Source organism: Tachysurus vachellii, chromosome 21, assembly GCF_030014155.1.
Source record: "Tachysurus vachellii isolate PV-2020 chromosome 21, HZAU_Pvac_v1, whole genome shotgun sequence".
Classification (NCBI taxonomy): Eukaryota; Metazoa; Chordata; class Actinopteri; order Siluriformes; family Bagridae; genus Tachysurus; species Tachysurus vachellii.
Window position 1 is genome coordinate 17,532,604 of NC_083480.1, and position 25,875 is coordinate 17,558,478.

The 25,875-nt window shown below is 40.9% G+C and overlaps 1 protein-coding gene across 5 annotated transcripts in view; it reads right to left on the reverse strand.

Moving 5' to 3' along the window:
- The window catches only part of arhgap27l (Rho GTPase activating protein 27, like), a 37,591-nt gene that overhangs the window by 9,148 nt on the left and 2,568 nt on the right, over window positions 1–25,875 (reverse strand). The window contains exons 2-8 of one of the 5 annotated variants that reach the window (XM_060857176.1): window positions 19,263–20,130; window positions 6,160–6,573; window positions 5,695–5,883; window positions 4,242–4,322; window positions 3,855–3,929; window positions 2,769–2,855; window positions 973–1,059 (exon numbers count right to left, since the gene is read on the reverse strand). In XM_060857176.1, the coding sequence (XP_060713159.1) occupies window positions 973–1,059; window positions 2,769–2,855; window positions 3,855–3,929; window positions 4,242–4,322; window positions 5,695–5,883; window positions 6,160–6,573; window positions 19,263–20,087 (1,758 nt within the window). In that variant the 5' untranslated portion in view covers window positions 20,088–20,130. Of the gene's footprint in view, window positions 1–972; window positions 1,060–2,768; window positions 2,856–3,854; window positions 3,930–4,241; window positions 4,323–5,694; window positions 5,884–6,159; window positions 6,577–19,262; window positions 20,131–25,875 lie in introns of all 5 variants that reach the window. The other 4 variants (XM_060857177.1, XM_060857175.1, XM_060857179.1 and 1 more) reach the window with 4 other exon arrangements.

Sequence of the window (25,875 nt, forward strand, 5' to 3'; positions counted from 1 at the left end):
CACACCACAAAAACACACACACACAAATGCACACACACAAACACACACACGAACACAAATACATACACACACACAAATATACGCATGCACACAATACACGCACACACACAAACACACACACACGCTCAAACACACACACACAAACACACACACACACACTCAGGCTGCTCTCACACATTTCTAAATGTGATGTCATCAGTGGTTATCTGTGCGCAGGCCATTCAGAGCAGTTAGTTCTGTTAGTTTCCCATGAACCCTTGAGACACCGAGAATATTGAACCTGCAGTCCATCACCGTTTTTATAACTAGAACTCCACTGACTTCCACTGATGAGCCAAAATGATACAAGTGGCCAGTTTTAGCTCGAGTGACGAGTTCGGATTGCACGATAGCTACCTCCTGTTACTGCTGTGAAGTTGAGTACGAGTCCCGGTGAATGAGCTGTTACTATAGTAACGATAACATATTCGAACGATTAGCAGATGTGCTGCTGTCAGAGTTGCTGTTATAGTCTCGAAGTCCACAACGTCGTGGACTTACAACTACAAGGTCTGCTAATGAGGTAACGGAATAAAGGCATTCAAATAAATAATTATTTATTAAAAGTTAACGTATGGTTTAAAGAGTTGGACATAAAAGTTCCTGGTTGTCTGCCTTCTTCCACATAATGTACATAAGCTCCCAGATGCCTCTGATTGGCATCAGGATCTGGATCGACTCCAGGACACAGAACGTTTGAGGCATCGTCAGGATACAAACAATTTCCTAACAATTGCATGAACGCTGTTGATCGTCATATAGATTCGATCTGTCGGTTACCGAAGGTGGCAGTAACGAGTCGGGGTGAAACACAGGGGAAGTCAGTTGAGGGCATGGTAAAAGTGTAATGGGAGGCGTGTCCATGTTCCCGAGCGCACAATATTAGAAACAAACTGATTGTATTATAATTCTGTCCTGTGGACATTAACACACATGGTGGTGAGGGTACTGGAGGTGGTGAAGTTGCTGGTAGTGAGCGTCTGTGCTGGACAGATTCCTCCTCAGCCTCGTGCCATCCTCCTTCGAGGAAAAGCATTGGACACTCATGAAACGGGATTTGTTAAAGCATTTGGGAATTTAAAGGAGCGAAGGAGAAAATGTAATAAGGAGGATTTGTGAAAATGTTGTGAAAATGTTGTGAGAATGTTGTGAAAATGTTGCGAGAATGTTGTGAAAATGTTGCGAGAATGTTGTGAGAATGTTGCGAGAATGTTGTGGAAATGTTGCGAGAATGTTGCGAGAATGTTGTGAAAATGTTGTGAGAATGTTGTGAGAATGTTGTGAGAATGTTGTGAGAATGTTGTGAAAAAGTTGTGAGAATGTTGCGAGAATGTTGTGAGAATGTTGTGAGAATGTTGTGAGAATGTTGTGAAAATGTTGTGAGAATGTTGCGAGAATGTTGTGAGAATGTTGTGAAAATGTTGTGAGAATGTTGTGAGAATGTTGTGGGAGAGTTTTGAGAATTCAGCCCGCAAATATTTAAAAAAAAACTCATTAAAGTTTTAAGATGTTTCTTTACATTCAGCTTCAATTCAATTCTGTTCCAGAGTTAAGAAAATTCCACAAATATTAGCAAAAATAAAATGAATAAAACTTCCTCCTAGGTGTTTGTGCTTTTGCTTTGGATTGCTTGCTGGGATGTTTCATTAATTATCATTCATCTTCTACCGCTTATCCGAACTACCTCGGGTCACGGGGAGCCTGTGCCTATCTCAGGCGTCATCGGGCATCAAGGCAGGATACACCCTGGACGGAGTGCCAACCCATCGCAGGGCACACACACACACTCATTCACTCACACAATCACACACTACGGACAATTTTCCAGAGATGCCAATCAACCTACCATGCATGTCTTTGGACCGGGGGAGGAAACCGGAGTACCCGGAGGAAACCCCCGAGGCACGGGGAGAACATGCAAACTCCACACACACAAGGCGGAGGCTGGAATCGAACCCTGACCCTGGAGGTGTGAGGCAAACGTGCTAACCACTAAGCCACCGTGCCCCCGTTTCATTAATTAAATTAAATTAAATTAAACTAAATTAAATTAAATTAAATTAAATTAAATTAAATTAAATTAAATTAAATTAAATTAAATTAAATTAAATTAATCTTTTCCCTTAAACTTTAACTATATTAACTGACTTTTAACAAATGAGGGAAGTTTTACAATAGAAATCCAATTGGGTTTTGTTTGTTTGTTTGTTTGTTTGTTTGTTCATGGGCACTTGTACATTTGAACTTTTTCTGTTCTTTTTTCAACTTTTTAAATTAAATTTAAAGAAAATTTATTTCTGTTTTTCCCCTTATTTACTGATCATTTATATGTGTATGTTGTTTCCCAGGTCCAGACGGAAGAGGAAAAAGCAAGCAGTTAAGAAAAAAAGATGAAAACATCAATAACTTCTTGAACACTGGAGTCTAGGTGTTAATATAAGAAATGTTTTCCACCAGAAACGTGTTTGTTCAGGTGTTTCTCACAGAGCTGCTCAATGTGGAGTGAATTTCAGTTTCATTTGACTTCATTTTTCTGGTTAATGCAGATGTTGATTATTATAAGTGACTAATTTGGTTCTTATTATAAAGCAACGCTGATTAACGGGTGTGTTAGTTACTTCTTTAGAAAATAAATAAAAAGCTGAAGTGTGTTCATGTTAAGGTGACAGAAACCTTGTGGAGCGTTCAGTATATGTGTTAATATAAGAGAAGGAGGTTTGTGTACATGCCTGAGGCACATCCGCTGAATTTACAGTGCTCGATGAATCGGTGCTGTGATCAGAAGCAATCCTGCGGTGAGACGGAAAAAACTTCTGCTGTGAAGAGAGAAGAAACGCAGAGTGATGAGTTAATGACTGAAGGTGGCATTTAATCAACTCGGTCTGAATCATCAATAAGCAGGATATCAGACAAACAGTAAATAAACATGGTCACATCTGCTACATCATATCAAACAGGTCAAGATAATGCCAAGCTATAACATTCACCCATTAGCTGACTGGCAACAAGATCAGCTACATGTTATGTTATCAGTCTTATCTGTGTAAAAGTGTAGTCAAGTGTGAAAATGTCGTCGAGTGTAAAAGTGTGTTATGTGAAAGTGTAGTGAAAATGTAGTCGAGTGTAAAAGTGCAGGGGTGTCATTTTGGTCTGGGGGCCGCATACAGCTTAATCTGATCTCAAGGGGGCCAGACCAGTAAACACATAGCAAAATTACATAGAACTAACAATAAGTCCACTTTTTTCTTTGTATTAGTGCTGATTATGATTGACACCCCTGGTGTAGTGTGAAAATGTAGTCGAGCGTGAAAGTGTAGTCGAGTGTGAAAGTAAAGTCTAGTGTGAAAGTGTAGTCGAGTGTGAAATTGTGTTGTGTGAAAGTGTAGAGAAAATGTAGTCGAGTGTGAAAGTGAAGTTGAGTGTGAAAATGTAGTCGAGCGTGAAAGTGTAGTCGAGTGTGAAAGTGAAGTCGAGTGTGAAAGTGTGTCATGTGAAAGTGTAGTGAAAATGTAGTCGAGCGTGAAAGTGTAGTCGAGTGTGAAAGTGAAGTCGAGTGTGAAAGTGTGTCATGTGAAAGTGTAGTGAAAATGTAGTCGAGCGTGAAAGTGTAGTCGAGTGTGAAAGTGAAGTCGAGTGTGAAAGTGTGTCATGTGAAAGTGTAGTGAAAATGTAGTCGAGTGTGAAAGTGAAGTCGAGTTTGAAAGTGAATTCCAGTATGAAAATGTAGTTGAGTGTGAAAGTATAATGGAGTTGAGTGTGTACTGTAAGTGCAGTCAAGTGTGTGAGTGTAGTTGAATGTGAAAGTGTGTTCTCACCATGTCCTCATGTGGGACGGGTCTCAGGTTCTTAGGGACAGACTGTCCATCCTGCTCCAGGCCGTTCCCCAACACCTGTTTATACAGTTCATATAGGGTTCAGTTTTAAAGGCTTAAAGGTCATAATTGAAAAAAAAAAATCATCTGAAGATATAAAAATTCAATTGGAAAAAAACAAGAGTGAGGAAAAAAGAAAACATCACAAGATGAGGTGAAAAGGACAACAGAAAGAGAGAAAAGATAGACAGAAAAGACCAATAAAATGAAAGAATGCAATAAACTATTAATAAAAAATAATTAAATTGTGTTCATAAGCTCCCAGATGCCAGATATAAAGAAACTGTGTTCGTTAAGTGAAACGTGAACATGTTTGAGATAAACACTGACCTCCGGAAGATTCCACTGAGACACAGAACCGTCCTTTAAGTAATAATACAGTTTGCCTTTCTCGTCCTTCGACTGGATCCACTGTGGAAAAAGACAGTGGAGGTCACGAGCTCGAGCAGAAACAGAACACTGGTGAGACATATAGAGCTATGAAAGCTTCAAGCTGCATGATTAAGAGCAACAGGGGGCGCTGTTTACAATGCATTACTCTATTTCATTACTCTATCACCTAAAGTGATAGATTTCTCTGAGAAATGTAGAAACAAAACCTTCTCCAGCAGGAACTAGTTTCATATATGGTTTATACTTATTTAATTATCTATTTATATTTATATATTTATGTTTTAACAGATGAAATAAAATCCCCAAATCTCTCTGTATTGGATTCTTTTTTGGATTTGATTTAAATAGAAATTTCCTGACACAACAAGCTAACGATTACATGACCTCAAGTGTGAAAAGTTTCACTTGAACACACTGCATCAACAACAGCTTAAAGTGAAAGTTAGTAACTCTCCACACCAGAAGGGGGCAGTACAAATCATACTTAAATGTAAAAATAATCTGATTTGATCTGTACAGCCGATCATGCTAGCGGTAAATTTAAGAATCTAGGATCTTAGATCGAGAATGTAGCGACAGCTACTCCTGTTGCTTTTGGGGGCGTGGCCTGTTTTTTTTAAGTAGCCATTTTGAACAGCCTACAGCGAACTACACAATTTATACATATTAACTTTGTTTTAAAATGTTTTTAAGATTTACAGTACATATACAAGATGGTGGCGCCGTCTTACCGAACATGCTGTACATATGCTTTATATTTATTTACACTTGTCTATTTGCACAATTGCTACTCTTTGCACCTCTGGTAGATGCCAAACTGCATTTTTTGCTGTGCACCTGTTCTATGGAATGACAAATATCTATCTATCTATCTATCTATCTATCTATCTATCTATCTATCTATCTATCTATCTATCTATCTGTCTGTCTGTCTGTCTGTCTGTCTGTCTGTCTGTCTGTCTGTCTGTCTGTCTGTCTGTCTGTCTGTCTGTCTGTCTGTCTGTCTGTCTATCTATCTATCTATCTATCTATCTATGTTAGTACAGATCATATCAGCAAAGTGAGCTAACTGTACTAGCTCAGCAGAGACACCAGTGATCTCTGCTGCTCCTTCCACAGTTTATTTTTCTTGTATGCATTTTAGATGACAGGATGACAGGATTAAACCAATAGTTCTACGTTTTTCTTCCTCGGTTTATACATCAAACAGTAAATGGAAACTAACTGCAGGGAGGAATTAATGTTATGATTTGGGAAATTAAGCGTCAAAACACTTTATAGAATCCTACTGAAAACATCTCAGTTCAACTGACACTTTGGTGCTGAAATTTCACTTCCATAAAACTCACATATCTGTACATCAAAAATAAACCTTAGTGTAGTTCTTTACCTGCTGGGGTGTGTGGTCACTGGTGAAGACCGTTTTTCCTCCTGGCTCCGTGGAGCAATTCCAGCCAGACGGCACAGTGTTCCCGGGGTCCAGAGTGACCCGAGGCAGGACGGGACGCTTGACCGGGGACAGGGGCGTGTCTCTGACAGCACACTCATTCGTAGGGTAATCCTCCTCTGGTAGACAGGGCTGTAGAAATAAAGAGAGAGGAAATGGAGTACATTAGAAACAAGTATTATCCAAGTAGTTTTCTTTGACCTTCGGCCTCCGAGCTTGCCATGCCCAGTATAACAGGTATGAAGGAGGAGTGGCCTCTGTGTATGTCAGTACTAGTAAAGAAGGCTTGGCCTCAGTATACTGGTCAGTATTAGTAAAGATGGTAAATATAACTCATGGTTTTTCAGAAAGTAATCAAGGTGTAGGACAATATTATTAATATTACCCATCATGCCATATGTTCCTTACCAGTCCTTCCTGCTGAGGGCTAAGTGGCTCCGGAGTGCCCCATGATGTCTGATTCAGCGTGGCGTTGTAGTAGTAGTGTCTCCCTGTGGATTCGTCTAGGAGCTGTTTCCAGTCTGATCCTGGCGAGAAAGATGGTGGCAGTGAGGATGGAGCAACCACGGCAGGGATGAGCTGAGCCGAGGCTTCCTTGCCTGGGGTCAGTGTGGGACTTTGAGGGTGAGGGTGTGAGGCAGGGTAGAACATTTTGCCGTTGTCCTGCTCAGGTCTGCTCTGCCATTCAGGTGAGTCCGGAGCCGGACTGAGAGAGAGGCCTGGAGAAGAGCATGTAGACGTGGACGCTGGAGGTATGCGATTCACAGCCTTTTTCAGCTCAGAGATGTTAGCGTACACCGCCATGTTTGGGTTCTCACGTTCCTGCTGAAAGAGAAAAGGATTTTAGTTAATAAGCTAGCAACAGAATCACCAACATGATGGCAAGTGGATAAGGATGCTTTAAATGATTTCAAATGAGCAAGGACCCTTGAGCAAGGCCTTTCAATTAACCTTCAAATGCTCAGTTGTATAAACGAGATAAATGTAAGTTGCTCTTTAGAACAGAATCTGCTAAATACCACAAATGTAAATGTTAAGGTACAGCTAATAAAACGGGTTAGGAATCAAATCGGATAGGAACTAGACTGAAGATAAAACAGCGCTCAGGAGTGCCTACGACTTCAAAGAACACATTGTAGTCCCAAGTATTATCATAGCACTGAAAGGTCTAACAGGGAAGTCAGTTGTTACACAAGACACAAGACACACCAGAGCCACTGAGCTTGTGCTTGAACTCGACTACCCAGGATCCAGAATGCAGAGAGCTGTGTTCAGAAAGCTTCTTGGTCATTACGCATTACCGAGTGCAGACGTGAAGCGGTGGGACGAATGAGCTATACAATGCTAACGCTAATATCAAACACTTTGCGCTTCCTGCTCTCCGTGTGAATATTATACCTGTGCTAATATTCCCAGCATCATGTTAAACAAAAACCCATGGTAACCTGTGCAGGACAAAGCGATGTGGAGCAGCTAAATCCCTGCTGAGCCTTTCCCTTTATTCAGCACAAACAAAAGAGACAGAGAGGAGAGGAATCAGATATCCATCCCTGATTTCAGCCTCACACACACACACACACACACACACACACACACACACACACACACACACACAAATACTGTTTGTCCCAGATCACCGACCCCATTACAATCTCCTCTCAGTTCCCACTGGTTTTCTTTTGGTTTAATGGTTGCTACAGATGTGTCATAGACCTTACTGGTAATATGATCCATTTTATTAGTGAATTACTGGATTTAATGGTCTTCTGGTACTTCTGACTGACATTTCTGACTGACACCTTTCTTAAAATAAAAGAAGTTATTTCCTTGTTTTATCCCGGTCAATGGGATCCAGGGGGGGGCACGGTGGCTTAGTGGTTAGCACGTTCGCCTCACACCTACAGGGTTGGGGGTTCGATTCCCGCCTCCGCCTTGTGTGTGTGGAGTTTGCATGTTCTCCCCGTGCCTCGGGGGTTTCCTCCGGGTACTCCGGTTTCCTCCCCCGGTCCAAAGACATGCATGGTAGGTTGATTGGTATCTCTGGAAAATTGTCCGTAGTGTGTGATTGTGTGAGTGAATGAGAGTGTGTGTGTGCCCTGTGATGGGTTGGCACTCCGTCCAGGGTGTATCCTGCCTTGATGCCCGATGACGCCTGAGATAGGCACAGGCTCCCCGTGACCCGAGGTAGTTCGGATAAGCGGTAGAAAATGAATGAATGGATGAATGAATCGGATCCGGAGTCGATCCAGAATACTGAGAGTAAGGAGGGAAAACTCTGGGGATGGTACAATAGTCCCTGTCTGAACATTTTCGCTTTAAAATGAAAACAAATTCACTTGACTTGAAAACAATTACATTAAGGAAGTGAAAACTATTTGTTTGTATGTATGTGTGTATTTTCTTCTTCTCAGGAAACCAGCTGAACCTCTGAACTACCTGCACGCAGTCCGAATTTCAAACAGGGGATCACACTACATCATAAAACTATTTTATTTATTTATTTTTTTTTACAAAGAAGTGTAATGCAGAAATCCCCCTGGATCACTGTAACAGCTGTGTAGCAGAAAAAAAAAATTAAATTCAAGAGATCAGTGATGAAACAGTTAGGTACTCAGTCGAGAAAAAAACCCACACAAACTGGAGATAAGGCGAGCAGTCTGCTAGTTAGGCTCCAGAAACTGGGGGAAATGTGGCACTAATGTGTTTTCCAAATGAGCGTGTGGCCTCAGGGGACAGGAAACACAGTAAACAGTTCTGATGAACCTTCCGCTGTGTGTACCTCAGAAACTCAAATAGAAATGCCATCGAAATACAACACAAAACAAAATGTGGTGAATTTTAAAATGCACTTATTTGTGTTGGACCCTAATTGACGTGTTCTGGTGTGAATCAGGGTCTTGTGATGTGTCTTCATCCAAAAAAAACCCCAAAATCACATTTTATCAGCATTCGCGAGTTTTAAGGCTACATGCTCCACAAACGTCCGGACTGATAAACACACCAAACCTGGTTATTATTAATTACACCACATTCCTGTCTGGGAAGAATTCTGCATTCTGATTGGTCGAGAGGTGCAGAGTAGTTTTGTGTGAAAGCTGCAAACATTGGGTTGACATGATGGTCCTCGATCACACAGCAGATCCACACAAACAGATCAAAAAGTAAGGAGACGTTTACTGTAACATTCACAGAAGGAGTCTCCAGTGTCAGATGTGAAGCTAGAACATCTTCAGTAGGACAGAAGAGTTTACACTTTGTTGTGGTTTCTTATCATCATAAGCTGCCTTAGATAATGTGAAGGGGGTCACGGTGGCTTAGTGGTTAGCACGTTCGCCTCACACCTCCAGGGTTGGGGGTTTGATTCCCACCTCCGCCTTGTGTGTGTGGAGTTTGCATGTTCTCCCCGTGCCTCGGGGGTTTCCTCCGGGTACTCCGGTTTCCTCCCCCGGTCCAAAGACATGCATGGTAGGTTGATTGGCATCTCTGGAAAATTGTCCGTAGTGTGTGATTGTGTGAGTGAATGAGAGTGTGTGTGTGTGCCCTGTGATGGGTTGGCACTCCGTCCAGGGTGTATCCTGCCTTGATGCCCGATGACGCCTGAGATAGGCACAGGCTCCCCGTGACCCGAGGTAGTTCGGATAAGCAGTAGAGAATGAGTGAGTGAGTGAGTGAGTGAGTGAGTGAGATAATGTGATGGAGTGAATGTGTGCAGCTGCTATATCATAAGTGAGAACAGGATCTAACTTTACTCTCAGAGTCATTAAATGTAACTAGAAACGGATAAAAAGTACAAGGTGTTCATTACAAAAAAAAAAGAAAAATTGTATTGCAGGCAAGTTGTTGTAGTGTAAGAGGAATAAAACGATTCAGAATGTTCTGGAAAAGAATCCAGTTTGTAGTGTTAACAGTAACTCTGCCTCATCATACCACACCGGTGATGATTATTCCGCATTATGTAACAACACAACACAATATGTTTTAAATTAAAGTTCTAACCACAGCAGACCAAAGAGCAAACAACGTTAATCCTTTCAGGATGATTTCACAGATCAGCTCATGGGATTGAAGCTCGTCAGGAGATCTATGAAACCTGCAGGATTAACTTTAATGTTTCTTCATCAAATACGTGGATGTGAATATTAGAGTAAAACGATCTGGGCTGCAGGATTCATGTCTAATGAACAGATCGTCAAAGTAAATAAAACGTTTTTATATAAACGTTTTAGTCTTTATATAAAACACGTTACACACACTGACTCTGACAGGCCTCAGTGATGTAGTGTGTATAATGTTCTTACTGACTCCAGATTGTCACACACACACACACACACACACACACACACACACACACACACACACAAGATCCCCTGTTCTTACCTTGGGAAACCTCAGGAAGGTCACCAGGCCGGGGGCGAACCTCCGGCAAGCGCCACGGATCATTTCATCTACCGACATCGCAGCCAAAAGTGCCAACAAGTTGTTACATGAGAAAAAGCGTCCAAGATGTGGAACACAAACGAAGTGAGTTTCAACCACATGTGCAGTAGAGAGTAAAAAACAGAAGTTCTTCTCCTTTTTCACGTTTCATTTTTTTACTCAGAAACAGGTTCAGTAACCGTCGGCAACAAGAGGAAGAGCGAAACTGTATCTGTGTATATGTGAGTGGGAGTAAGTGACAAAAAGCTATTACACAAATAAGGGTGCTGTGTTGATGTTCTCTTGAGTTTTGTGCACACACACACTCGCACACACACACACGCACACACACACACACGCACACACACACACGCCATGGATGTTATTAGTGGGTGGAGGGCACACTGATTACACAACAGCAATTTCCTCTGTAGGATGAGGATCGAGAGCTCGAGTGTAAACAAACATTTTTGTCCTCGAGAAATAAAAAATAAAACACGTTTAAAAGATAAGCTGGAACGTGTACATGAGATCGTGCTGAAACAGCAAAGGAGAGCAGAAAATAACACCTGAGCCTCTCTTTGCTCTTCAGTCAGTGAGAAACTGGAAGATCTCAAGCTCACCGCAACACCAACATTTGCTATTGGTTGTTATTCAAATGATACCTGGACACGCCGAGCTCGGACACGCCATCGTCTCCAGAGAGCCTGCGTCCAGCTGCACGGCTCGGGGAAAGACCCTGAGAATCCATTTAAACCTCCGAAATCCGGTTTAATACCCATTCTTCAAAACATTTGGGCAATTCTATTTACAGAGGAACTGTTTCTGGCTCTCTGAGAAACCTTTAAAGTGTTTCATTAAGAATGAAACTCACTCTCACTCACTCATCTTCCAGGGTGTATCCTGCCTTGATGCCCGATTACGCCTGAGATAGGCACAGGCTCCCCGTGACCCGAGGTAGTTCGGATAAGTGGTAGAAAATAAATATCATGCTACATACATTGGCGACGGTGAGGCAGGAGTTAAAGGGTTTTGTTCAGAGAGCCAGCAGTGATCTGAACTCACGACCTTCTGATCAAAAAACCAAAGCCTTTAACCACAGAGCTGCCACTTCCTCCAGGATGGAATGAAGTGTGAAACGTCTGTACAAGTGGAACAGTGTGTAACCCAGCGGTCAGCTTGTGAAAAGAAGTTACACAATTCTAATAAAACCAAACCAGGACACGAAGCGAATGCCGTCATCTGCTTCAGTTAGGAGTTTGTGATTAGTGTGTGACTGTGTGTACAGTACAGTTCTTTATGAAGTTTCGTTGAGGGTGTGTGTGTGTGTGTGTGTGTGTGTGTGTGTGTGTGTGTGTGTGTTCTGTACACACAAAAACGATGAGTCATATTTATTATCAGACGAGCCGAACCTGCACAATGCTCTTCAGCTGTGTTCATACAGGATTCGTTTCCCCACACTGAGGTGGAGTTATGGAGGATCGCTGAGATCGTTCTTCTCTCTGAATCCGTCTCAGCCCTCTTTATGTCTGTCTGGAACAATTGCTTAATTTTTTCCCCATCTAAAAAACCGAGCCATAGAAACACCTACAGGTTATTTCTATAGAATCTGACCTGACACATGAGTTACGACTGTGTTATAACACAAGGGAAAGGAAGCGAATGCGCTTTTCTATACTTTTGTTCTTCTACATCTTTTCTAAATTGCAGTGTTTGGGCTTTGACTTCATGATAAAATGTGTTACAGTGTGTGGAGATCAGGATAAATAATAATAATAATAATAATAATAATAATAATAATAATAATAATAATAATAATAATAATAATACAGTAAATTAAGTACACATGATGATGATGATGATGATGATGATGATGATGTGTAACGTCATGATGAAGATACGCCACATCCTCCTCATGTGACTGGAACAGAATGATGATCAGGATTAAAGATATCGTCTGACATCATCACTGAACCAACACAAGACTGGAAGTAAAGCAAGTCACACACACCCATGCACACAAACACACACAAACACACACACAAACACACACACACATATAAACACACACACACAAACACACACACATACAAACACACACACACACAAACACACACATACAAACACACGAACACACACATAAACACACACATACAAACACACGCAAACACAAAAACACACACACAAACACACACACAAAAACACACAAACACACACAAAACACATAAACACACACACAAACACTCAAACACAAACACACAAACAGACACACACACAAAAACACACACCACTAAACACATCACACACCACAAACACACACATATGAAAGTGAGTCAGTTCTCTATTCATGACCTTTCATAAACTCAGCTTATGTGACTGTAACAGCCTCTAAAACATACACAAACAACAAACCCACACACAAACTCACACACAAACTCACACACATACACAAACAGACACACACACAAACAGACACACACACACAAATAGACACACACACACACACACACACACAAACAGACACACACAAACAGCAGAAAGTCAATAAAATCATTTTAGTCTCTGAATGAATCTATTGTGTGTCTGTTGTGTGTTTTGTGTGTTGTGTTTGTTGTGTGTGTTGTGTGTTTTGTGTTGTGTTTGTTGTGTGTATTGTGTGTTGTGTTTGTTGTGTGTGTTGTGTGTTGTTTGTTGTGTGTGTTGTGTGTTGTGTTTGTTGTGTGTTTTTGTTCTGTGTGTGTTGTGTTGTGTGTGTGTTGTGTTTTTCTGTTTTAATCTTGTCAAGTTTTGTCAATGATTTGCATGTTCATGATGTACAAAGCCTCCTGGGACGTGACAACATTCCTCTGTGGTGTTTTTTTCCTGTTTGTGATGTGCTCGATGACACGTGGTGTCACACGGAGGCACGTTTCTCTTTAACCCAGCATGCACAGCAAGCAGGAAGTAGTAAGTAGTTAAGTCTGCTCTTTGCACTCGTACTAAACAACAGGGATGTTGTGAGTGTAACTAAGAACTTTTCATTAACAGCTCCAGAGGTCAAAATCGTACCGTATTTCAGCACAGAGTTCATGTTCCTGCATCGGTTACAAACACTGGCTGGTTTCCCTCGAAAATCCGGCTCATCGGCTTCTTATGAGGAAGTGAATACTGTTCAGATCGTTCGACACCACACACAATAACCTCCTTCATTTCCTTAAATCCTGCACGAAAACCAGTCACCCAGCAACAAACTGGAAGGCCGTGTGCTGGAGATGTGCAGAAGAGTCAACAAACATGTTTACATGTGGAGAAAGAAGATAACGAGAATAACGAGCGGCTGCCCTGAGCCACGTCCTCAGCTCTCTAATCAGACCAGAGACGGTAAATAAATGATGATGAACGTTTGTGGAAACTTCGGTCCTTTCTTTTTAATCTATCTGATTAAAACCAGAGCAGCAGAAGATCTGCAGCAGAATTCGAGACATGAAGGTTTATGCTGAGAAATCACAACTCTGAAATTTATGACTGGTTTAGGTCACACACACACACACACACACACACACACACACACACACACACACACACACACACACACACAATATAGTTTTACCCTGCAAGAATGGTCTACAATTGAAAAGAAGACGAAGCGTCAATCAACTGTCGAAGTGACATCAGCAAGATCCCAGTCATGAGCAGACGAATGACTTTCAGTTCATTTCTATATCTCATATATATTTATTCAATTGTCGCACTTTAACATTGTCTCAGATCAGCTTTAAAAAATATAGAAACAGAATAAAAATGAACTGATGACTTGATGATACGATGCGCCTGCATGTGGTCATTGGCCATTGGCTCCGTGTCGGTGTGCACGGGCCGGTCAGATGATACGCTGGTCTATAACACGAGTGTATAACACTGTTATTATACTGTGATATTAATATCATATCACCATGATACTCAGAGTTAAAAACAAAGTCATACCATTGAACACACACACACACACACACACACACACATACAAACACACACACACACACACACACACACACACACACACAAAAACACACACACAGACACACACACACACACACACACACACAAACACACACACACACACACACACACACACACACAAACACACACACAAACACACACACAGACACACACTCACACACACAATCTAATCAGCCTCAGGTGTGTAAAGAGCAGGTTGAGGTCAGGTACAGTAGCTACTGTACAGTGTGTGTACATATATAGAAATATATCAAATATAGACATAGAAATGAATGTTTATCTACCTGTTTAAAATCCTCGAGCTCTGGAGTTAACACACCCCACACACTCCCACCTGCTCCCCAGGCTGAAAGTCTCCACACCTGGCTGAGTTACCTGGCCGCCAACCACAACCATCAGAACACGCCCCCTCACAGCTGGGTTGCCAGAGTTCACAAAGTCCACCCTCCAACCCTTTATAGTTCTTTTGACATTTATTCTTAACTTCAAGAAACATTGTTTTTTTTAGCTCTACTGGTGTTTTATTAAAATATTAAATACAGTATATACTAAACATTCTCTTTACACGAAAAACGTATTGCATTTTCATTTGTTTTGTCTCCATTGTTGTTTATTGTTTCCTGAAATTCAACAATAAACCTGTCTAAAGGTCACTTCAATTCAGTAATATTTAACGTATCGTCACCTAAAGTCAGGGTTTAAACAGTGTGATATCAGTCAGCGCTCCTTTTAGATGTTACTCGTCATACTGGACGAGATCTCAGTGAAATCTTCCCTGGATTCAGCACCAGACTGTATAATAACGTGTCTTCTCTGTGTCACATTATACAATAGAGATCATGTAACGGCAGGCAAGACAGAGTGTGAGAGTCTTTTAAGTCATTAATCATACAGAAATTTAGCTCCTGCAGAAAACAGGCCCAAAACAGGCCCATCCATCATGAACAAGTGAAAACATTCAGCATTACATACAATACTGCTCAACTACCTGCCTCCAGTCTGTCCAGGTGTTTCAGCTCCTCATCTGTAACACTCTGATCAAACAGATCAGCTTCCAAAGTTTCACCTTTCATGCTAACATCATCATGAACACCATCACAAGACGAGACTCTGTTTGCATCATGCTCAGCATTTGAGCAATACGTCATGCTGGTGTAACTGCACTAGATCCCCTGTGACAACCAGCACCATCCAGTAAACCAGCACAAGTATCTATAAATACATCAAATATTCAAACACGTTTAATAAATACGTTTCAGAGTGAATTTGGTTTATACCTGAAATGTTTAAGAATTACCAATCTGGCAACAGGAGCATTCAGAGCACAATCGCAACTCACAGAGTGTTGTGGCCTGAGGGGCGTGATCATGTGCGCACAGCATTTAACAATCTACTGCTCTTGCAGCAGTGTGTGTGTGTGTGTGTGTGTGTGTGTGTGTGTGTGTGTGTATGTGTGTGTGTTTACCAAACACAATGTCTGTTACTACAACACTCAGAAGCACATCACTTATGTAGCACACAAAGGCAGATGAGCATGCAAGGAACACTGTTTACACACACACACACACACACACACACACACACACACACACACACACACACACACACCAGTTCTTTAAGTCACACTAATAAAGATCAAAGAGGTCACTTGTAGATAAAAAGAAATAAGGGTTGCCAGATTGGTGTCTCATTTCTCTTTGACTCTACTGTAAAACATCCAAAATTGCAACCAGTGCATCAGAACTATATCAGTGCAATGCAAGTGTCAGAAATAAATCTGGCACACGCACACACACACACAGACACACACACACACACACAGTATGATGTGATGTGCTTCCGAGTCGAGAGCAGAACAAAGCCAGTGTTCACACCTGGGGAAAATAAATGCTGAAGCTTTGAAGAAACAATAATAATAATCATCGCACCTATAGTCACTTATCAAGTCTGTCGTGTTACACATTCTGAAAAATACTTTCCGTGTAACACACAACTGATATACAAAAGAAGCAGACTGAAGCCATGCTGAGAGACCGGACGAGCTTGTAGAGCGTCTCTCTGCCTCATCCTTGCTCGCCTTCTCTCCTAAATCACAGAATCCAGTGGCTTTGTGTTTTAAATGCTAGCAGCTCACACACACACACACACACACACACACACACACACACACACACAGAGTTTGATATAGCCAAAAGATAAAATAATCCTTATAATTAAATATTCCAGAGATAGATATTTACTCAGATTTCCATAATTAAATCGTCTCACATCTAAGTCGTGTTAGATGTAAAGGAAAGAAGCCCAACAATGATATGATATAAAATGATATGATATTAAATAATATAAAATAATATGATACGAAATTATATAAAATAATATGATGATATGATATGGTATGCCATGGGGGCCCGGTGGCTTAGTGGTTAGCACGTTCCGCTCACACCTCCAGGGTTGGGGGGTGTGTGGAGTTTGCATGTTCTCCCCGTGCCTCGGGGGTTTCCCCCGGTCCAAAGACATGCAGGGTAGGTTGATTGGCATCTCTAGAAAATTGTCCGTAGTGTGTGATTGCGTGAATGAATGAGAGTGTGTGTGTGTGCCCTGTGATGGGTTGGCACTCCGTCCAGGGTGTATCCTGCCTTGATGCCCGATGACGCCTGAGATAGGAACAGGTTCCCCGTGACCCGAGGTAGTTCGAATAAGCGGTAGAAGATGAATGAATGAATGAATGTTATGCCATGTCACATGCTGAATTCATGTCAAAGATTAAACCGAATTACACAGATATTAAAAATGAACGTGAATATGAACAAATTGTGTGCGACAATTTCCCCATTTCAGACTATGTGTAAAAATAAATCTGTGAAAATGAATTCCTAATACTAACAAAAAACATTAAGTAATTATTAGCTCATGAAAATGAACTAATTGCATGCGAAAATCGCATGTAGGGAAAAAATGCTGTACAAGTAAACAAATAATTTAAACAAATAAAGAAAAATGAAAAAATACTTAATGGAAATAAATTAATCATTTAGAGGCGGTCATGTGGGGGAAAAAAACAACACAACTCTCAGACTTGACAAATCAACAGATAAAAATGAATTAATGCTCATTTTAAAATAAAAAGTTAACACATGGAGGTGATTTCATTGAGAGAATTAAATGTACGTGTGATAATAAATGAATTACGTTGGAAAAATGTGAAAAAATATATATATTATAATATAATAATATTATTATATATAATATTATATAAAGACTTTTAGTGTTAGTATTTATTCACCTAATTTATTTTCACACACAGGGTTTTATTTTTAAATAATTTTCTCTCACAGTAAATTGACTTTCATTTCAACTTTTTCACAACACAATGATATACGAATAATGTGTAAAATCATAAAATAAATAAATAAATAAATAAACATGACCTGTGTGTGAATTATGTGAAAATAGATGAGAGAAAATAAAGGTTAATCCCTACAGTTTACAGTATAAACTAAGAAAATAAGTGAAAATATGAATTATTTTCAAAAATATGGTAATATAGTAATAGTCACTCTTTTAGTCTTTCTCTTTTCTCTTTTTTCCATCAGTGTTCACAAACTCAAGCCTCACGAGATTTAATCATGACTCGAGTTCCTAAAGCTAACAGTGCAGACGGTTTAGGATGCTAACGATTAGCACAGTGTGGTAAATATTCTCTGCAGCCACGTCTCACAGTCTCACACACAAACACACAAGCGAACGTAGTCATGCCTCACGCTCTAATCTTTACCACACAGTTCCTTCAGTCCAGTCATGACTTGTCCTTTAGCCTCAAGCTGCCATTAGCAACACAGGTTTAGCGCTTGAGGTGTTTCGAAACTTGAGCTCGATAAAGCGTTAAGGCAACACTGTGTGCTAAGTCGTACTGTAAATATGAGGCCAGAAATATCGACACAACGTGTTTACGTCTGTTACTTTCTCACACTTGGGCAAATCAATGAACAATTACGTTTGGGTTAACATTCAGGAAATGCTAACTCGCAAGATTAGCTTAAAACTCTGTGTTAGCATGTGAAGATATTATATATCATATACACAGAGTGTATGTTCTCAAATCTCAGTGTGTGTGCTAGAGACGGGGAAATAAATAGAGACAACGCTTATTTGCATTCATAAAGGAGAAGCTCAGTTCATCCTCAGTTCCTTCTCTCCTCCATGTTTACAGTTGACTGAGAGATAAAAACACCACAGAGTGCTGGAGGAGGTCAGGAGGAGACACATGCACACAGCGCCTCTCTGTGGCCAAATTCACAATGTACTTCAACACTGAACTGCAGGAGCACCGAGTTGGACACGTGCGAATAATCTGAAGAGGAATGTAAGGTGTCATCTAGTGTTGAGGCATGAAAATGATAAAAGAGGTCACCACTGCTGTGTTTGTGTAAAAAATAGATAAGATTAATCATCACATGGGAAAAGATGATCTGTTAGAAAGGCAGACAGAATAAAACGATAGAAGACAGAGAAATGGATAGAAAGAAAGAAAGAAAGAAAGAAAGAAAGAAAGAAAGAAAGGTACAAAAAGAAAGAGAGAGAGAGAGAGAGAGAGAGAGAGAGAACAGACAGACAGACCGATAGGCAGACAGGGTAGTTGTTGTCTTATCCTCACTGTGTATTTGTTATATAACGTGTTCATTGTGTTCATTAAATCGCACTTTTATAATAAATTCACATCAACTTGACAAAATGAAGTTTGTCACAACACACACACACACAACACACACACAACACACACACAACACAAACACAACCCACACAACAAGCACAATGTCCACCCACCAAGACATTCCGGTTTATATATAGAACAAAGAACCTGCAAGCCAGGAAAAAAACAAAAGCAAAAGAAAGAAAGAAAGAAAGAAAGAAAGAAAGAAAGCTTTAACTTCAATAGCAGAGGAACCTTGAGATTAATAACTAAACTTTCCTGTTCCAAAAAAAAAGTGGAGTAAGAATAAATGTGTGTGTGTCTGTGTGGTTTGGTATGTGTGTGTGTTTGTGTTGACATGTGTGTATGTGTGTGTGTGTGTGTGTGTGTGTGTGTGTGTGTGTGTTACCTTGCCCTGCACTGCAGATGAGGGTGGACTCTGAGCAGGATCAAGCAGAGCAGCAGGTTCTGTCTTCACCAACACATCCAGGTTCAAATCCGCTATCGTTTCGTAAATGTTCTCCGAGTCTGATGACGGGATGGACTTTTCCTCCGGCTCAATGAGCGGCTCGGGAGTCAGCAGCGGTCCCTGCGGCCTGGTGTCAATCGGGTTCTTGATTACCGGTGGCTCCACTGGCTTGACCTGGCGTAGCAGCAGGTCGGCGGGGCTCACGTTCGGTGCCCGAGGTTTCTGGAGTGACTCGAGGGAGCTCAATAACAAGTTTGAAGCAAGACTGAGTCTTTTGTTCTTCACCGGTTCCGAAGCTGGGACTGGGTTTAGGGAAATGATAGGATCCACAGAGCCTCCGTACATGTACGGTGGAGGCTCGTGGAGGTCCAGTGGGACACCGAACGTGGACATGCGGTTGTCTGTCTTGCGGTGGTTCCTGGGAGAGTGTGACCTGATAGTTACCTCATTCGACTTGGTCTTCTCTGCGAGGTCAGAAACAGTGGGAGGCGTCGGATTGGGCGCAGGGGCACTGACGAAGTCGAGGGGTGAAGGCAAACTGGACGGTAGCTCCTTCACATATTTGGCGGGGATATAGAAAGGCTTGGTGCACTCGTCTTTGCGTACGTGCCACCAGTGATCGTTGGTCTTGGCCAGGAGCGTGTAGCGTTCATTGGGTTTGATAGAGACCATGCAGCCATCTTGGTTCTTGTACTCGTATCCGAACTCAACCAGTACCAGGCCCATGCACGACTTCGCCATCTTACCAGTCTCCCCCATCTCCATGTGTGGAGGTCACGCTGGGATCATGAACTTGAATAAGGCTCCCCTGAAGGTCAAAGACAAATTAGGAGAACATTAGAGAAGGTCTGGAGGAACAAAAGACTCTCACATTTAATTCTTTCATTTAAAACAGATGCAACTGTTTTCATAAACGCAGAGTCAATCATAATGAGTTCAGGAATGAAGACTAAGTACAGGAGGTCTGTCAACAAGGTATTTCTGATCAGTGTGAGATGATGGGTTAAGGGGTTAAGATTGAAAAGGATAAAGTGAAGCAGGGAATTGGATTTTTTTTTTTTAATTAATAGATTTAAAAAGAATTAAACTATTTGTTTCTTTCTCAGTTTGACTATAAATTTTACTATATATATGGTTTGGAAAACTACAAAATGTTTCTCTCTGTTGTTGTAGCATTAAACACCTCAGCGCTGTTGATATCTGGATCCTGATTGGTCAGAAGAGAAGGTGTCGATTATTTTCCCTAACAGCAGATATGACAGCAGTACAGCTCTGAATCACAGGCTCATATACATTAATGAGCTCGATCTGAGACATTATTGTTCACTGGGACGTCTAAGGTTTTTTTTTTTAAACAAAATTTTAAATTTAAATTTAAAATATAAAGCACTTTGTGGTGTGGTGCTGTTACATGAAAGGGGAGGATTTCTCCCAAACTTTACTCAGAACCTTGTTATCTACCTAATGAGATGCTGCATGAAAGCCCGGGCCACGCAAATAAACATTTCTATGCACGTTTTGTTACATTCATTCATTCATTCATTCATCTTCTACCGCTTATCCGAACTACCTCGGGTCACGGGGAGCCTGTGCGTCATTGGGCATCAAGGCAGGATACACCCTGGACGGAGTGCCAACCCATCACAGGTCACACACACACACTCTCATTCACTCACACACTCACACACTACGGACAATTTTCCAGAGATGCCAATCAACCTACCATGCATGTCTTTGGACCGGGGGAGGAAACCGGAGTACCCGGAGGAAACCCCCGAGGCACGGGGAGAACATGCAAAATCCACACACACAAGGTGGAGGCGGGAATCGAACCCCGAACCCTGGAGGTGTGAGGCAAACGTGCTAACCACTAAGCCACCGTGCCCCCCTCATTTTGTTGTTTATTCAATTTAAATGTTTCTGTTTGCCATTTTATTTCTTAATATTTAGGCAGAAAACTAACATTGCCATGATGTTACCTGTAACATCCAAAAGTGTCCAATGTTACTGTATTGAATATTAAATATAAATATTTAAATAAAATGTTTTCCCAGCATTTCGAGCTCTACATATACAGTGAAGTGTATACAGTATATACACATATACACACAAAACTGTGACTCCCACAGAGTGTTCAGGAGAACCGTCCTTTCTGTGATTCCGTCATTAACATGATTCATTTCTGCTGATGTTTTTAGCATGAATCAGGACCTCACCCACTCCGCTTCCAAACATTCACACCAATCTCACACAGGATAATGTTTTAAAGGGATTCACTGAAAATAAAAAATGTTAGCACAAATGTTTAAGAGAGTAAAGAAATAAAGACACTTTTCTACAATAATAGAGGACTGGAAGCTGCTGAGGAGATCGTTTTGTACAGAATCATTAAAATAGGAAAATGTTTAATTTTCCAACACTATTATTAATAGTAATCTATTAAATATTATTTTATTACTTGATTTGTTGTGTATTGTTTTGTTTTGGCTTGTATCACTGATTAATATATTTTTATAGGACATGACCTTATAATGTTGATATTGTGATAAATGTTTGTGACAGTAGATATTTGTGGCAGTGATCATCATAGCAGTAAATAATATATAGATGTGTTATTTATGATGATTTGTGTCATTTTGCTCTCCTCATACAATACAAGCTCTGATTATTAGCAGTTTTAGTAAACTTAAGCTTTTGTAAGATGACTCATTGTGTTCTACAGCCTTTTAAACACACACACACACTCACACACACACACACACACACACACACACACACACACACACACACACACACACAGACACACTAAAACCAGCACGAGCACCCAGACACACCCCTTGAGTCCACAGCTAATATTTAACCTGAGGAATGCAGCTGTGTGGAAATGCTCTCATGGCTACTGAATTAAACCCAAACTGACATTTTGGAAGTTCTGAGGATGAGGATGAGGATGTGGATGTGGATGAGGATGAGGATGAGGATTGAGGATGTGGATAAGGATGAGGATGAAGATGAGGATGTGGATGAGGATTGAGGATGTGGATAAGGATGAGGATGTGGATGAGGATGAGGACTGAGGATGTGGATAAGGATGAGGATGAGGATGAGGATTGAGGATGTGGATAAGGATGAGGATGAGGATGAGGATATGGGTGAGGATGTAGATGAGGAGGAGGATGTGGATGAGAATGTGGATGAGGATGAGGATGTGGCAATATCTCTCAGAGATATTGAAAAATGTGCACAAGGAAAATGATGAATATTTCCCACAAACATGGTTACATTACTGAAAGGTCATTTTCAGAGCCTCTGGTAACAGATTCTGGTTTAACTTACTGGTTTATCTGCTTATCATGGTTTTGTATTTGCATGCTGATTGTATCTAGAGGAAACACGGCACTGACAAAGAACTCTAAGAACTTTACAATTGGCTTTTTTGTGTTAGTTATATAATTTGTGTGTGTGTGTGTGTGTGTGTAGTATATACTAGATCCTTTAGATCAGCACTCACTCACTCAGTCCTAGCTAGTACGAGCTAGCTGACTAGCCTAGTGTGTCGGTTAACTTACGTTAGTTGTGTTCTTCTCAGTGATACAGATGAATGAGTGTAACACTGATCACAAGGACATTGTGTTTCTCTTCAGCGCAGCTTTGGAAGCAGACAGAAAAGAGTATCTGAGCTGCTTGTGTGACTTTACTCTACTCAGCTATAGTTAAAGTGTAACGTCACATTGTGAACAGGTGAACGTCACAAAAATACATACTTTATATTCACTTATTTTTCCATCACCTCCATGTTTGTCCTCCATGTTTGTTTTTATCAATTGCTTCAAAACCTGATGCTTGATTGGTCAAAACATGTAACTGGATTTTTCTCAATTGTAAAAGCTCCACCGTGACCAAAAATAAACCCAGCACTTTTTTTAAAATTGGCATATTACTAAAGCAAGACATGTAAAATAATACCGCAAAGCACATAAGTTCTCAAGTAGTCAAATCTTCATCGCTCTTTCTCCTGATCAAACTGTGGCTCATGAAAAGAGCAAGATGTTTCTACTGATCTGTTTCCAAACAGAAGGTCAGTGAACAAACGTTGAGTCAGCAACGAAAAGTGTGTTTGCAGTCATGAACACAATGGCTTCTCGGGAGTGTTTCCTTAACCGTTTCCTCCGTTTGAGCTTTTCTCCCAATTCTGTTTTTCTTTCTATGCCCACCATCTGCGTCACTTGATTTTTTGGGTTTTGTGGTGACCTACTAAGCAGACTTCCTCCACCCGTTACGTCTAGTTTGCAAAAATGAGGGCAGGAAGCTACCCATGTTGTGCTACCCTCAGCACCACAGATGCTAGCAACCTGGCGCCGAAAGAAAACACCACTCTACTTTCAGGAAGATTTGCTTCTCTAATAATGGTTATGGGTTGAGAAATCTGCTTCTAGATTAGGAAACAAAACAAAGCATTAGTCAGAATATGCTGCAGCCAGACACAACAGGAAGTTCCTCATCCTGGAGCTTGTTAAACACCTCTGCAGTACCTTTTTTAATCTTAGTGAAATACCAAAATCTCTTCTTCGTTGAATGGGATCAATAGGGTGATTTACTTCAAGCTCTCAATTCTCCAGGTTTTTTTTTACTCGTGGCAGTTTATCTTTGATGGCAGGACGAACGCACAAACCAGACCTTGCACTGATAGAAGCCTGAAGCTACTGAAAGCTTTAACAGATCAGCTTCAACCCTCAGCTTTCTCAAAACACATCCTGTACAATTTTCCAGATAAAGGATCTTGTGTTATTATTAATAATAATAATAATAATGCTTAGTTTGCCTCCACAAGACCGGAGGTTGCAATTCTCCTGCTGAGAAAACAGAGCATGGTAAATGCATTAGGAACTGATTTATCAGAGCGGGTCACTCAGATGTCTTGGTAAACCTTTTGTTTGTCTCTGTATAATGTACATACTAGAAAGATAAAAAAAAAAAAAAAACAGGTTGTTTTTACATTTTCTGAGTGACATGAGCTACAATTTCAGCAGCAAGTGATATGCAAATTAGGTAAAGACACAAAACCAAACAATTGGCTGAAATGATTCTGACTTTTCTTCAGTTCCGCTTACAACTTCACTTCCTACCTTCAGTTAGTGTCAGACAGTTCAACTATGTTTCACACTGATTAGCATGTTACTGAACTAGTTAGCTTTTAAATCTGTACTAGAATCTACTGTCATTTGTTAGTCACTTCCAACCCCCCCTCCGACCCACCAGAGGGAGCAGTCACCTGAATGCTAACTACTTCCGGATTTATGGACATATAGGTTGGTGCGAGCAACACCACGTTGTGAGGTTTCAATATTTTATCTATCATGCCAAGCTGTTTTATTGCTTTGTCTGTTTTGATACGGAATTATTGCTAGGGTTTTCAGTTTTTCCAGCCTCATGGTCTAATGGTTAGAGAGTCTGACCCCTAACCCTGAGGTTGTGGGTTCGAGTCTCGGGCCGGCCATGACTGAGGTGCCCTTGAGCAAGGCACCGACCCCCCCAAACTGCTCCCCGGGCGCCGCAGCATAAATGGCTGCCCACTGCTCCGGGTGTGTGTTCACGGTGTGTGTGTGTTCACTGCTGTGTGTGTGTGCACTTTGGATGGGTTAAACCGTACTTAGCCGTATGTCACATCACTTTCACTTCACTTCACTATGTCACGTCACTTTCTCGTGATTTTATTGTATATTATTTCTCTGGTTATTGGAAGTGTGATGGTGCTTTACAGATCGTGAATACTGCTTGCTGATTTGGACTTGTGTGTTGTGCTTAAATAAATCTACACATGGATTCAGCTGGACAGTCGCCTGCTTCGTTACACCATGTTACACCAGAAGTAAAATAAACACTAGACAGTCCACACCCATGAGTGACAACAGCAGCAGAAGAACCGCATCCACAAGAGACAAACTACATGGGACAGTGAGACAGTGAGAGACATGTCACCTGTTAACATGAACTTAGAGTTGATGATAATATTTATACAATGTGATGTGCATGACATCTATATTTGTGAAATGTGGAGCTACAGGAAAGTTAAAGCAGGTGAATGCCAAGTGCATGAAAGTGCCAAATGTCTACAAATCTCTCACAGGGGCAAAGCAGGTTATTTACATGCTCTCTATACAGTTATATCTATATAGCTCTCTATTGAATTTTTAGGATTGTTCACACGGGTCACCTTGGATGATCATAAAGGTGAACAAGTCAATTTGTGATACAACATGCGAGCAGGATAAATGACAGTTTGAATGTTTTACTGATTGGTTAATGAGTAACCTTTGAAATAAGACGATTCAGAGAGGTTTTGTTTCAGTCCCGTCGTGACAGTTCGTGTTACCACTTTGGATTAGAACCACAGTCACTAAACACATGAGATACTTAATGAAACCACACCATCGCTTCTTAAATCAGACTGGAGAGAGAAATCTGTCTCCTCATCCTCTAGCTAGTCTCAGGTCCAATGAGCTTGTCACATTCTAGAGAAACCACAAAGCTCCTCTGACCTGAAGATGTCAAA